General features: G+C 38.2%; 1 protein-coding gene across 1 annotated transcript in view; it reads left to right on the top strand.

The window, feature by feature from the left end:
- EFCAB5 (EF-hand calcium binding domain 5) overlaps positions 1 to 14,574 on the top strand; it is a gene marked incomplete at both ends in the record, with an annotated part of 153,456 nt that extends 138,882 nt beyond the window's left edge. Inside the window, one exon of the mRNA XM_081269962.1 lies at positions 14,384 to 14,574. Coding sequence (XP_081126088.1) covers positions 14,384 to 14,574 — 191 coding nt within the window. The remainder of the gene's footprint in view (positions 1 to 14,383) is intronic.
- Positions 14,575 to 15,011: the final 437 nt, after the last annotated feature.

Below are 15,011 nucleotides of genomic sequence, written 5' to 3'. Positions count from 1 at the left end.
TCTTCCTTATTTTCTCTTTATCTCTTTATTCCTTATCTTCCTTTTTATTTTTTCCCTTAATCTTTTTAGTGCGCGCTCCCACTCAATCTAACTAATTCAGAATGCCCCACGTTGGGCGCCAATTCTACCACGCGGCCTGCGCAGTAGTTTCATTAATGAGGTTCTGGCATTAAGTTAGTTAGAAGAGATCAAAATAAAACACACAGACAGTACCTTATTTTACATTGCTAGGTCCGAGATGGCTCGCCTCCCTGATTCCCGCCTCCAGCCGCCCAGCAGGGCAGCGAGGATTACTCTGGGCTAGCAGGAGAGAGAGAGAGCGAACACGCCGGGGAGTAGCCTTTTATTTGGGGGGACAAGAGATTCAGGGGAGAATTCCATCCAATGAAGGTTGAGGGGGGGCTGTACTCCAAGGTCAGGGTCAGTGATTGGGTCTCCAGGGTCAGTGGTTACGCACACCCCCACACGGATGGGCTCTCTCATCAGGAAAGGGTCGGGATAACTCCGACACAGCCAGAGTGCCTTAGGCCCTTAACGGGAGTCACCCAATCACGTGTCAGAATGGCTCCCCACATATCTTCACACTCAATAAACAATGTGCCATTGCCTGAAGCTATATCTGCTTGAAGGAGCCGCATCCTTTCCTTCACACATCTTTTTCTGCTCACCAAGCTGTGCCCAGAGTGCATTCACTGAGGATAGTTGCCTCTCTCTTATGTACACAAAGACAACCTATGGGATGATGGTGGCCCTGTCCTGCCTTCTTTGCAATTCTTATTATTTGGCCATTAAATTTCCTAGATTCAGTCTTAAAAATTCTACTTTCTTGTCTAGGGTGTAGTTCAATGGTAGAGTACTAACTTAGCATGCATCAGGCCCTGAGTTCTATCCCTAGCACTGCAAAATAAATAAATAAATAAGTGCGTGCAGCACACACACAAACACCTTTCCATCTTTTTGTCTTTTTTATTCAATTCCTGAGAAATTCTTGTTTTCTAATTCTATTGATTTTTGTTTGTTTGTTTGTTTCTGCATTTTTTTTTACAGGAGCACAAATCCAGGGGCTGGGGTTATGGGTCAGCGGTAGAGCGCTTGCCTTGCACGTGCGAGACCCTGGGTTCGATCCTCAGCACCACATAAAAATAAATAAGTGGAATAAAGGTGTTGTGTCCAACTACAACTAAATATATATATATATATATATATATATATATATATATATATATATAGAGAGAGAGAGAGAGAGAGAGAGAGAGAGATGACAAATCCACTTTTATTTACTTTTCATTAGTTTAAATCCTTGAATGGTACAGCTTCACACAGATTCTGTGTCTAATGGCTTTAGCAGGAAGGTAACTTCAGAATTGGGCACTAACCATACTCCATACTCCAATGGTACAAGTTCCCTTTATCCAGATTACTCTGGTTTGGTTTGCTGCCAAGAATCACTGTTTGTTTTGTACACATAAGGATATTTCATGTCCAAGTAGAATTCAGTTTCATCTCAGGGATAAACACCTTCAATTTTAAGAAGAGTTGTATACTTCCTTTGATTCTAGAGACACTGCTGATAGCCAGCAAACATGGCCTCAAACCAGCCTTCCAGATATATTTGCCTTTTAGAAGTCCTGTTCCCAGTGGCCTCCACAGGCTCCAAGATGATGAAAAGAGACTGTTTCTGCAAGTTTTAATTTCAGTGTTTTTTTTTTTCAGTGCTTCCAGTATCTGAAGTGTGCTAGGCAAGTGCTCTACCTTAGGTGGTTGCTCTCTATATAATTGGTTTCTACAGCATCTTGTTTATGCTTCATCTTATCTTTCTCAGGACTGAATGATAATTTTTTCTTGAAGTTATCTTCTCCCTGTCATTCCTCCTCTTTCTTTCTGCTTTAGTGTTGGGGTCTGTGTGTCTCTTGCTAGAGGTTTTCCTTCAGGTGTTGTTTATATTTTAGAGTGAAGAGACTAAAGAAAAAGCTGAAAGCTCTGATGGTGGAGGGTGGAGGGTTGTTAATCAAGTTTCACTGGGATTATCCAGGGGACCTTGTGGGGAACCTCCAGCATCTTTATCTCTGGGTTCTTTATCTTGGGCGATCAGCCTCCTGAGAAGATTCTTACAGTACGCTGCCTGGAGAGGAAATCTGTCACAATGTGGAAGCCTACAGGACCTTAGTATTCAGTATACATACTCATACTCTCCCCATTTTTAGTCTTGTCCTCTCTCTCTTATCTGTGTCTGGTATCCCCCAGTTCATAGGCTGTCTATGTTATCCCCTCTGAGAAATAAATTTCTAGAGTTGGGAAGGGGTGATGTGGGGAGGATTTTTTAAGGATTTAACTCTTTCCTAGACAACTTCAACAAACCCTCCTGACCATTTGAGAATTATGGGTCAGGATTGGATCTAAGCTTTTTTATAGTGCTGATTTAAAAATCCTGTTTTGCCAGGCATGGTGGCACATGCCTGTAATCCCAGTGCCTTGGGAAACTGAGGTAGGAGGTTAGCCTCAGCAACTTATCAAGGCCCTAAGAAACTTGGGGATCTAGCACAGTGATAGAGCACCCCTGGGTTCAATCCCCAGTGCTTAAATAATTAAATTAAAAAAATAAAATCCTGTTTTTCTCCTGAATGCTATCAGATATCATTCCTTCCTCTGCTTTTCACTTCCAAAATTTTGTTGCTGCCTCCTTTACTCAACAAAAAGTCTTTAATGCTAACTATGTGCCAGTCCTATTTTAGGCTCTTGAGGTATAGTAATAAACAAAACAGACCAACCTCCCTGCTCACAAGAAACTTACATTCTGAAAAAGGAGGGTAGAGAATAAATAATCAACATAATAGATAAATAAGTTATATTCTAAGGTAGGAGTGCATGGGTGGAAGGCAGAGAAGAGGCATGAGCAGGAAAGTTTAAAAAAATTTTTTTTGTGGTACTGGTAACCAACCCTATGGCTTTGTGCATGCTAGGCAGTGCAAACTTGAGTAGTCACATAGACCTTCTCGAGAAGGCAAGATTTAACCAGGCACGATGGTGACACCTATAATCATAGCAACTCTGGAGGCCGAGGCAGGAGGTTCACAAGTTTGAGGCCAGCCTCGGCAACTTAGCAAGACCCTGTCTCAAAATGAAAAATAAAAAGGGCTGAGGATGTAGCTCAGTGGTAGAGCATCCCTGTGTTCTATTCCTGGGACTGGGTATAAGGGGAAGGTGAGATTTAAGCAGAGATTTGAAGAAAGTAAGGGAATCAGCCAGATAGAGATACTTGTGGAAAGAATATTCCAGACAGAGAACACAGCCAATGCAAAGGCCCTCAGGTAGGAATAAGGAGTGTGTTCAAATCTTAGGAAGGATGTCATTGCATCCGGAGCAGAATGAAAAGAAGGAGGTAAATAGGAGACGAGGTCAGAAAGTAATTGGGGGCTGAATCAATTAGGGCCTCAAAAACTACCACAATGTCTTGTCTTTTACTTTAATTGAGAAGTGGAATCATTGTAGGGTTTTAAGAAGAGGAATGTCATGACTTGACCTATGTTTCAAAAGGATCACTCTGCTGCTATGATGAAAAGGTACTTTGGGGGTCAGAGAGAACAATTAGAGGAGTTGTTGTAGGAATTCAGATGACAATGGTACCAGTGGAGATGATGAAAAGATCATATTTTAAACAGTGTCTATGAGAAGTCAAGCCAAAATATATCTTGACAGTTTGGATGTGGAATGAGAAAGAAACAGAGGGGCCAAGCTTGACTCCATGGTTTGGAAGAAAGGAGTTGCCATCAACCATGATGGAGAACACTGTAGGTGAGGCAGGCTTTGGTGGGGGAGAATGATGTATGCAAATATTTTTTTGCATGGGGATGGGGGGTTACTGCATTGAACTCAGGGTCACTTAACCACTGAGCCACATCCCCAGCCCTATTTTGTATTTTATTTAGAGATAGGGTCTCACTGAGTTGCTTAGCACCTCACTTTTGCTGAGGCTGGCTTTGAACTTTTGATCCTCCTGCCTCAGCCTCCCAAGCCACTAAGATTACAGGCAAGTGCCATCATGCCTGGCAGTATGCAGATTTTGACATGCAGAGTTTAAGGTGTCTATTGGATATCCAAGTAGAGATGTGAATATATAGATAAATAAATCTGGGATTTTGGAGAAAGTTCTAGGCTGAAATTCAGATTCATTGGTAAATAGATGGTTTGCAAAAGGAGGAAAGAAGACTAAGTAGAGACAACTTTTTAAAATGTCTTTCCACAAAAAGGAACAAATAAATGGTGCAGTAACTGGAAAGAGAAATGGGGTCAAAGAAGTTTTGTTTTGAAAACGAGAGAGATAACAGCAGGTTTGATTCTGTTGGGAATAATCCTATGGAAAGCAAAAAGTTGACCATGTTGGAGATAGAGAACTCCTGAAGCAATGTCTTCAAGCAGATGAGGGAGGATGGAATCTGGTTACCTTCAGACTGTTTCAATTCTTGCTTATTGTTCTGGTGACTTATTCATTTAGTACTTTCTCAAGTGTACCAGTTTGGGACAGGTGCAGTGGCACATGCCTGTAATCCCAGTAGCTCAGGAGGCTGAGACAGGAGGATTACAAATTCAAAGCCAGCCTCAGCAACTTAGTGAGGCCCTAAGTAACTCAGCAAGACCCTGCCTCTAAGTAAAATATTTTTAAAAGGGCTGGGGATGAAGTTCAGTGGCTAAGCACCCTGGGTTCAATCCCTGGTCCAAAAAAAAAAAAATGTGTACTGGCTTGGACAATGAATTGTACAACTACCTTACATCTGGTGCACCAATTGAGGAATTGGTTTATGATTATAGGATCAGGATATAGTAAGTGGTGCAGAAGGGAATAAGTGGGTAAATGTGCTGGTGAGACTGGGGAGGACAATCACTAGGTCAGGATTTTAGTTAATCTCTCCGGAATCCAAATCGGCTGCTGTTCTTCCTGTGGAAACACACAAACAGACCCCCGACTCCAGACAATTACTGGGTCAGGACCTTTCCATTGTCCTGTTAGAATATCTTTCCAAAGTACCTTGGGCTTATGTACATTTTTTGGACACATATGCCTTTCTGCAGCACTAAGTCCTGATGAATCCAAATTTAAAAAGTTTAGAGTAAAAAGGGTTATTTTAAGTTTATCTTTGGGGAATATATACCCCTTCCCAATTCCGTCTTTTTGCTTTAATAAGTACATTTTAACAGTTTGATGAGCTCTTTCAACTATGCCTTGTCCCTGTGGATTGTATGGGATTCCTGTTATATGAGTAATGCCAAATGATGAGCAAAATTGTTTAAAAGAGGTAGAAGTATAACCAGGGGCACTATCTGTTTTTAACTGTTTTGGAATGCCCACAGTGGCAAAATTTTGTAAGCAATGAGCTATAACATCTTTAGTTTTTTCTCCGGCATGAAGGGAGCCCATCAAAAATCCAGAAGAAGTATCAACTGTAACATGCAAATATTTTAATTTTCCAAATTCTGGCAAGTGTGTGACGTCCATCTGCCAAATATGGTTAGGTATCAATCCTCTAGGATTGACTCCAAGATTAACTTGTGGTAAAAAGGTCACACAATTTTTTTTTTTTAAAGAGAGAGTGAGAGAGGAGGGAGGGAGAGAGAGAGAGAGAGAGAATTTTTAATATTTATTTTTTAGTTCTCGGCGGACACAACATCTTTGTTGGTATGTGGTGCTGAGGATCGAACCCGGGCCGCACGCATGCCAGGCGAGTGCGCTACCACTTGAGCCACATCCCCAGCCCAAGGTCACACAATTTTGACATTGTTTTATTATTTGTCTAGCTTGTTCCTTAGTTATTTTAAAACACTTTTGTAAAGTATTAGCATTGACATGAAACCTTTTATGAAAATTTATAGCTTCTTCTAGTGTAGAGAAAATATGTATGTCATGTGTAGTTTTATCTGCTAAATCATTGCCCAAACTAAGGGCTCCAGACAATCCTGTATGTGCCCTGATATGTCCTATAAAGAATGGATCTTTTCTGTCCCAGATTAAACTTTGTATAGTGGAAAACAAAGAGAAAACAGTAGAAGAAGGGGAAATCCTACCAGCATCTTCAAGGGATACTATAGCATTAACTATATACTGACTATCAGAAAATAAATTAAATACAGAATCTTTAAACATCACAAAAGCTTGTAATACTGCATTAAGCTTTACCTTTTGAGCTGATTGTTTGGGTACTAAAAATGTAAAAGTTTGATCAGGTGTAACTATTGCTGCTGTACCATTATTTGACCCATCAGTGAATATATTTGGAGCATTCATGATAGGTGTTTTTCTTGTCATTTTTGGAAAAATTACAGGATGCAATGACCAAAAAGACAATAAAGGATTAGATGGTAAGTGGTTATCAAATGAAACATTAGATTTGCACATGATTATTGCCCAAGTATTTAACTCATTAGCTAATTCATCAATTTGATTCATAGAATATGGAGTAATAATTTTATTGGGAGAAATTCCAAATACTCCCTTTGCTGTTTTTATTCCTTTGAGTATTAATTGTCCTATAGCCTCAGGATACCTAGTAAGAATAGTGTTAGGAGAATAAGATAAATGTATCCATAATAATGGACCTTCTTGCCAAAATACTCCTGTAGGAATATTTTTTGTTGGTAGTACAATAAATAATAAAGGCAAACTTATATCAATTCTATCCAAATGCATATTTTCCATATATGTTTCAATGATTTTTAATGCCTTTCTTGCTTCAGGCGTTAACATTCGGGGTGAATTTGGATCTGATGGACCTTTTAGGATATCAAATAAAGGTCCCAATTCTCCTGTTGGAATACCTAGATAAGGCCTTATCCAATTTATGTCTCCTAATAACTTTTGAAAGTCATTAAGTGATTTGAGTTGATCTACTCGTATTTGAATTTTTGGTGGACGGACCATGGTTGAGGATAATAGAACTCCTAAATAATTAATTGGAAAATTTAATTGTACTTTATCTGTTGCTATCTCTAGATTATAATTTTTTAATAACTTTGTAAGTGTAGCATAACATTCTAGCAATGTGTTTTTAGCTTTGTGTGCTAATAATACATCATCCATATAGTGAAATATTTGTAGTTCAGGATTTTGATTTCTAAGTGGCTGGATTACTTTGTTAACATAAATTTGACACATAGTTGGGCTGTTAGCCATCCCTTGAGGGAGTACTTTCCATTCATATCTCTGATCAGGACCTTCATGATTTAGTGCAGGGATAGTAAATGCAAAACGTGGACTATCCTCAGGATGAATTGGAATTGAAAAAAAACAATCTTTAATATCTATAACTAAAACATACCAAGTTTTTGGCAAAGCAGACAATTGAGGAATCCCTGATTGAGCAGGTCCCATAATGACCATTTCATTATTAATGGCTCTTAAATCTTGCAATAATCTCCATTTACCAGATTTCTTTTTGATGACAAAAATGGGAGTATTATGGGGAGATACAGAAGGTTGTATATGTCCTTCCGCTAATTGTTGTTTGACCAGATCATGGGCTACTTGTATCTTTTCTTTAGTCAAGGGCCACTGAGGAACCCATACTGGTCTTTCTGATTTCCATGTAATTTTTATTGTCTCAGTGGCCCTTTGTGAAAATCCAACCCATGTCTGTCTGTTCCTTGATCTATTTGTATTGGTGCTGCTATACCTTGTTCTTGTTTTTCTAATCTTTTTCCTTTCCTAAAACCTTGTCTAGCCATAATAGTGGGTGCATTTTGATTGGTGTTATTTGTTAATGTCAAACCTAATTGATCTAAGACATCTCGTCCCCATAAATTTACCGGAAGATGATCCAATACATATGGCTGTATAGTTCCTTCACATCCTTCAGGATCCTTCCAATCTAATACCATTGTGCTTCTATCGGGATTAGTCGCCACTCCTAGGCCTCGAAGCGTTTGAGTGGCTTGTTGTAATGGCCAGTGTTTTGGCCATTCTTGACGAGAGATGATGCTAAGGTCTGCACCTGTATCCAGTAGCCCATTAAATTCATGTCCTTGAATATTTAGTTTTAGCATGGGGCGAGAATCTAAATTTAAAGAAAGCATAGCCCAATCTACACCTGTGGAGCCTAATCCCTTGGAACCTCTTTCTACATCATGACTGGAAAATTTATCATGTAGGCTTGGTATTATTAGTAACTGTGCTATTCTATCTCCTGGTGAAATTACTGATATACCCTTTGGAGAACTGGCTATAATTTTTATTTCACCTTCATAATCGGGATCAATTACCCCAGGACTTATCAAAAGTCCTTTTAGAGTAGAAGAGCTGCGTCCCAATAATAAGCCTACTGTTCCTTTGGGAAGAGGTCCTTTTACCCCTGTGGGAATAATTTGAACTCCCATCTCTGGAGTTAGTACTGATCTGGCGGAGGCGCAGATGTCCAACCCTGCGCTCCCTCTGGTTTGTCTGAAGAGGGATCTGATGGACAATGTGTCCTGGTCACTACCCTGATGGGGTTGCTGGGTTCCTCCAGTGCTCCGTATATTTGTGGTTTGGGGCCCCAGAGCATTGGGGCCCCCTGTCCATTTTTTGGCAACGGAGCCTGATGCCTTTGTCCACGATATTGTGGATAAACACCTTGTCCTTGTTCGTTTTTTGATAATGGAGTACCCTCTATGGTGGTTTGAGAATGGCATTCATTAGCCCAATGTCTCCCTCTATGGCATCGTGGGCAAATACCTGGTATTCTACTCCTTTGATACCTAGTTTTGTTAAACCCTTCTCCTATGGGGCAATTCCTTTTAAAATGTCCTGTTTGTTGACAATTGTAGCATGTTCTTGGCCTGGTATATAAAGTCTGTTTTACTGCAGCTGCCACAATTTGCCCTTGTTCATTAATGTCTCTGGCATCTAAAGCCTGTTTTACTGCAGCTGCCATGACTTGCTCTTGTTCATTAATGTCTCTACATAATTTAATATATGTGTTTAAATCTTCCTGTTTCCATGGTCTAATGATATCTCTGCACCAACGATTCGCTTGGTCATAAGCCAGTTGTTTTATTAATGGCATTGCTTGTTCTGTATTCCCAAAAACTCTGGTAGCTGTTTGAATAAGCCTATCTACAAATTCAGCATAAGGTTCATTAGCTCCTTGTATTATCTTAGATAATTGACCTTGTAAACCTCCATGTCCTTGTAAAGTCTTCCATGCCTTAACTGCATCTACAGCAATTTGTGAGTATACGCCAGGATCATATGCAATTTGTTGCTGCCGATCCTCATAAGGTCCCTTTCCTAACAACATATCTAGATTTCTCTGAGAATAACCAGCTGCTGCATTTCGCCTTGCAAAATTCCTCATTGGCAACCTTCCATAACAGGTATTGTCCTCCATTTAGCACAGCTTTACAAATATTAGCCCAATCTGCTGGCGTCATGTTTAAGTTGGTAATGGACTCGACCAAGCTTACAGTGAAGGGTGCTTGGGGACCATAGGTTGTTACAGCCTCTTTTAGCTCCTTCACTGTTTTGAAATTTAAACCCTGGTAAATTCGCTGCCCTCCTACCTCAAATACAGGGCATACTTGAGATCCTGTCTCAGGATCCCAACTATCAACTGCGGGGGTTGGGAGCCTCCTAGCATATGGAGGTGGTGCTGTTGATTGGACACTTATGCCCTCTGGTGATAGAATGCTGTTAGTAGCAGTCTCCTGTAGAGGTGGTGCTGTTGGTTGGACACTTACGCTCTCTGATAGAAAGGTGTTATTAGCAGTCTCCTGTTGTAACTTTTCCCCTGATGGCTTTTTCTGCTCTAAACTTCCTTCCTCTGTCTCACTAGCTTGAAAGACCTTCTCTTTTACTTGAATCTTTTCCTCTTTTTGACTAACTTGAGAGACCTTCTCTTTTACTTGAATCAATATGTCTTCTCCTTCCTCTACCTTTGTCTGAATTGAAGGCTTTGGACTAAGCAAACCAGATACGAGTGTCCACAATGGCAATGTGCCAACTGGCAGAGTCCCTGGGTTGTTCTTTTCTATTCTTTTTAAATCTTCACCATGATGGTTCCATTGTGATATATCTAACAACTCCTCCTTAAAAAGCCATGGGCTACATTGTTGTATTGTATCAACGTATGCCCTGACTGTTCTTGATTTTACTGAGATGCCTCCTTCCTCTAACAATTTACTTAACAGTCTTTCGGTTTGTTTTTTACTAATTGCTGATCCCGTCCCCCAAAAAAAAAATGTGTACTGGCTTGGACAATGAATTGTACAACTACCTTACATCTGGTGCACCAATTGAGGAATTGGTTTATGATTACAGGATCAGGATATAGTAAGTGGTGCAGAAGGGAATAAGTGGGTAAATGTGCTGGTGAGACTGGGGAGGTTGTCTTCTATTGCTTCAGCTTTTACAATGAAGTTGGAAGCAGGATCTACTGATAGTATGAGGATGGGAGAGGAGGTGGTTGTGGCTCTGAGAAGACAGGAGTAGGAGCAAAATATTGGTGTTCCTCTTTTCCTGAAATCCTAGTAACTCAGGGCTGAGGCAGGAGGATTGCAAGTTCAAGGCCAGCTTCAACAACTTAGTGAGACCCTAAGCAACTTACTGAAAAACTGTCTCAAAATGCAAATTTTTAAAAATGGCTGGGGATGTGGCTCAATGGCTAAGCACACCTAGGTTCAATTCCCAGAACTCCCTCCAAATTAAAATAAATAAACAAACAAACAAACATATATGTGAGGAGCTGGGGCTGTAGCTTGCTGGCAGAGTGCTTGCCTAGAGTGTGTGAGGCACTGGATTTGATCCCCAGCACCACATAAAAATAAAAATAAATAAATAAAATTAAGGCAGTCTGTCCATCTACAATTTTTTTAAAAAAATCATATTTTGGGGTATGTGGTCAACATTTGTTACTTGAAGAATTAAAGTACATCATCAAAAATTTGAAGGTCACTGCATTAAACTATAAATTTTTTGTGTGTGCATGTGGTACTGGGGATTGAACCTGGGGGAATTCTACCACTGAGATAACCCAGCCCTTTCTATTTTTTTTTTGTTTGTTTGTTTTGTTTTGTTTTGAGAGAGGATCTTGCTAAGTTGCCCAGGTTGGTCTTGAACCTATTATCCTCCTGCCTCAACCTCCCCAAGTTGCTGGAATTACACGGGTATGCACCACTGTGCCCGGCTAAACTGTGAATTTTTGTAAAAATAAATTACACTGATTTCAAGTGACACTTTTGATTTATAGCTACATCAGGAAAAAAGCCAGTACATGTGATATTACTGAAATTATGCCTACAATAGGAATGAAACTAATGTACCCTGCAAGAGCTCAGTATTCATCTTGGAAAAAACTTCCACCCAAACTTTGATAAACTCAAGAAAAAGGTGTTTTTACCTCCTCCATTTAACTTTGATTCTTTTCCTGATATGCCTGGGAGGCAGCACCATACAGTGGGTTTGGGACCACATTAAATTAACAGAAACAGATTAAGTGGTCAGCTTCTTGGCAAACTAAGTTCCTTGCCTAAACTATTGAAATTTGCATACACATATATTATTGTATGGACCTTCCCCTCATTGAGTGCAGCATTAATGTTGAGTGATTTATGGCATGTAAATCAATGGAAATAAAAGAACTAAAACTAAAAGAACTAATGATGAAGGAGAGGAGCATTCAAGAAAAGCTGCTGCTGATGAGTTAGTTGGTAGTTTAAAGGAGCAGTTACAAACTAGCTTTCAAACCTGAAGCTTACATACTTCATTCTTTTTGCTTTGCCCATTTTTGCTAATTGTCTATAATCCCCAAAGGATTTAAATTAATTAATCCAGTGTTAATGCAGTAATTCATAAATGGAGTTTTAATTTTAAAACATCCTTTTTATAACCTAGTGTTTCCAGCATAATAAATTCCCTATGCAATTAAAACTTTGATTAAACTAAAACCTGCAAAAATACTATAATAAAAGTTTTCTGAATGGATCCCTGAACAGATTCAAAGGTTTGACCTAGAAATCTTTATAGCTTGTATGTATTAAAATATTTACTATAGGGGCTGGGATTGTGGCTAGAGCGCTTGCCTAGCACTCATGAGGCACTGGGTTTGATCATCAGCACACATAAAAAATAAAATACAGATATGTGTCCGCCTATAATTAAAAGATATTTCTTTAAATACTTACTATAATCTTTGCCAAGGAAAAGCAAAAACTCCCTTAATCTTTTATGATTATAAAAGAAATAAAAGTAATATATCTGCGTGAAAGAATTTCTTGTGCGAATAAGCTATCTCTGCCAACATGCAAAGAGCTGTCACCTAACCACCACAAGAGGGCAATAGCGCTCAACCGTCAACGGGGAACCGAGCAGCTTGCAGGAGACATCCTTAGAGAATCATTAGAGCCCGTTGTTAAGGCATCAATCTCTGGAAAAGACAGAAAACAAGAACCACGTCCCAATGGGTTCAGAGCTTTGTCTCTGGTAACAATAAGACTGGAAATAAGCAACCGGGGCTTGTGAAAGGGAGCGACCTCTCTCCCCATCAGCATGTCCTTAAATCACCATGGAGATAGCAAAAAGCTTCATAATGGCTGTAGACAGAGATCTGTTCATTTGGATGTTGAACTAAGAACACTGAGGCCGGCATGGGTGGAACAAAGCTCTTAATACGGATTCAGGAAAGGTAGAATAAAGCTGTGGGGAGCAGCAGAGCTGTTTTATCTGGAAAATCAGGACTGGTTTTAGGAGTGTCAAACGGTGAACTTTAATCAAACATTCAAACATTAAGGTGATCAAAGTAATCTTTAGAAACCTGTAGCATTACCTTATAAAGTTTCCAGGAAGCTAATTAGTACAAAGAAAGATCAGTTATTACAAATGCACCCTAAATATTTCAAGTATATATTTTGATTGGTCTAATATTGCCCATTAAATGAAATGTATCAGATATTTTTAATGTGTTTTCATGACTAGCATCTGGTTTTGTTTTTATTCATAATTGTCATTAATGTTATTGAGCTCTAATCTGGAAAAATTTTTAGTATTTGAAAAACCAAATTAAATTATTCTTTAATGTTATTTCAACTCAACATTTATTGAACACTTACAACTGAATGAGGAAAGACAGTGCCTGCATGTGTGTGTGAAAAAAGGAATCTTTGAAAATTAATTGAACTCACGTTTTAAAGTCAGCTTCAGATAAAAATGGAGACTTGTGAAGTTTTCCACATTTAATGTCCCTTTCTTTTCATATATTGTAACTTTTGTTGTAATAGTACCTTCATAACTATAGGAAAGCTAAACCTAATTTAGGGAAACTTGTTCTTTGTATTGGTAGAAGACAGGGAAATAAAGTGTTCTGTTTTTAAATCCTAATGGGTAATTGTCATTATTATAGATAAGTTATGAGATAGAAGACCTTATATTTAAAGCTCTTAATTAGAAGTACATTTAATGGTTTATTCAATTCAATAAGCAATTATTTATTGGTTTAGACACTGAGTTAACTACTATGAATAATGAAAATAAAACAGACCTGGGAGCGGGAGATACCTCTGTGATAGATCTTTGTATATATTTTCTTATTAATCCTCATAAAAATCCTGAGGTACTACTCCAGTTTTTCAGAAAAAGAAACTTAGGTTTAGAACAATTAAATGACCTGCTTAGGGTCACAGAATTAGTTGGAGTAGAATCAAAATTGGAATCCAGATTTGCTCAAGTCTAAAGTACATACTCTTTCCACTGGACCATTCTGTCTGAATATTAGTTATTGACTCCTAGAAAAAATATTTTTTATGAATGGCAATTTAATAATTTTCAATTTAACAACTTTAAAAATCTGTGAAGGGTAACTGTATATTTAAAAATAATTTTTAATTAGGGACTAATACCTGTGTAATTATTACAAAGCTATAGTCTATACCCAACCTTAACTTTATGCCATGTTTTGAGTCAGACAGTTTTAAAGACAGAAAACATAGGAACAGTTGATGCTCTCTTTCTCTCCCTGATCTTGTTCTTTTCTCATTACACTATTATGAATTTGGTATTTATCAGTTTCATGCATGATTTCTTTTTTTCTACATCCTTGTGAACTATTTTACAGATTTTTAAACTTCTTAAATTATATACAAATGTACATAATATTCTATGACTTTTTGGGCTCAATATGTTTGTGAGATTGAGCTGTCTATTAATGTTTCTTTGTTAACTGTTGCTGTGCAGTATTCCTTTGTCTGTATATATCAAAATGTATCTATCCATATTCTTGTAATTACATATTTAAGTAAGATTTTGCTATGGTTTTGACTCCAAATGTATCTAATGAACTTTAATCATAGTATTGGAATTTAATCATTTTAATTATAAAATTACAAACCTAGTCACACTAACTTGGGTTTTTTTTTTTCCTTGATGCAGGTCATTCCCGAATTGAAGTATGGAAATTTGGTAATACTGTCATTGAACTTCTGTATCACTGGATACACGTCTGTTTAGCTCTTATGCAACTAAGCAAAAAAGTTAATAATGCTATTATACCTCCATTGCCCTCCAAGTCTGACAGCAGTAGGTATGCAAAAATGCCTGGGGAACCTTTGCCAAAGAAATAATGTTAATGGAAATGGTACTGGATTTAGAATATATTGGTCATTCATGTTCAGTGTAACTATAAAATATTTTCAACTGGGAAAGAAGTGCCACATAGACATATTCTGCTCCTAGACATTTACCTCAGCATTTTCTAAATCCAGAAGTACTACCTAAGGATAAACTTTATCTAAAAAATATCCAGTTAATGTAGCCAGAATCAGAAGTATTTTAGTACATCATAGAATATATTTGAAAGTTCCCTTTTCATTTGAACTTTGTGTATACCATGAAACTACTATAGATGATTGGCTGGTTACTTTTAATGTTTTAAGGGACAACTTAGGAAAAAAATGGCAATTTTTACATCAAAAGGGAACCAAATAAAGATTTTAAGAAATGGACTTGATATTGTTTTTCTAATTTTTCAAAGACTTAATTGAATGCTACCCCTTCCCCC

The sequence above is a fragment of the Spermophilus citellus genome, assembly GCF_964194105.1.
Source record: "Spermophilus citellus genome assembly, chromosome: 17".
In the NCBI taxonomy this organism is placed as follows: domain Eukaryota; kingdom Metazoa; phylum Chordata; class Mammalia; order Rodentia; family Sciuridae; genus Spermophilus; species Spermophilus citellus.
Note: the sequence above shows the minus strand (reverse complement) of the source record. Positions and strands in the feature narration are given on the sequence as shown.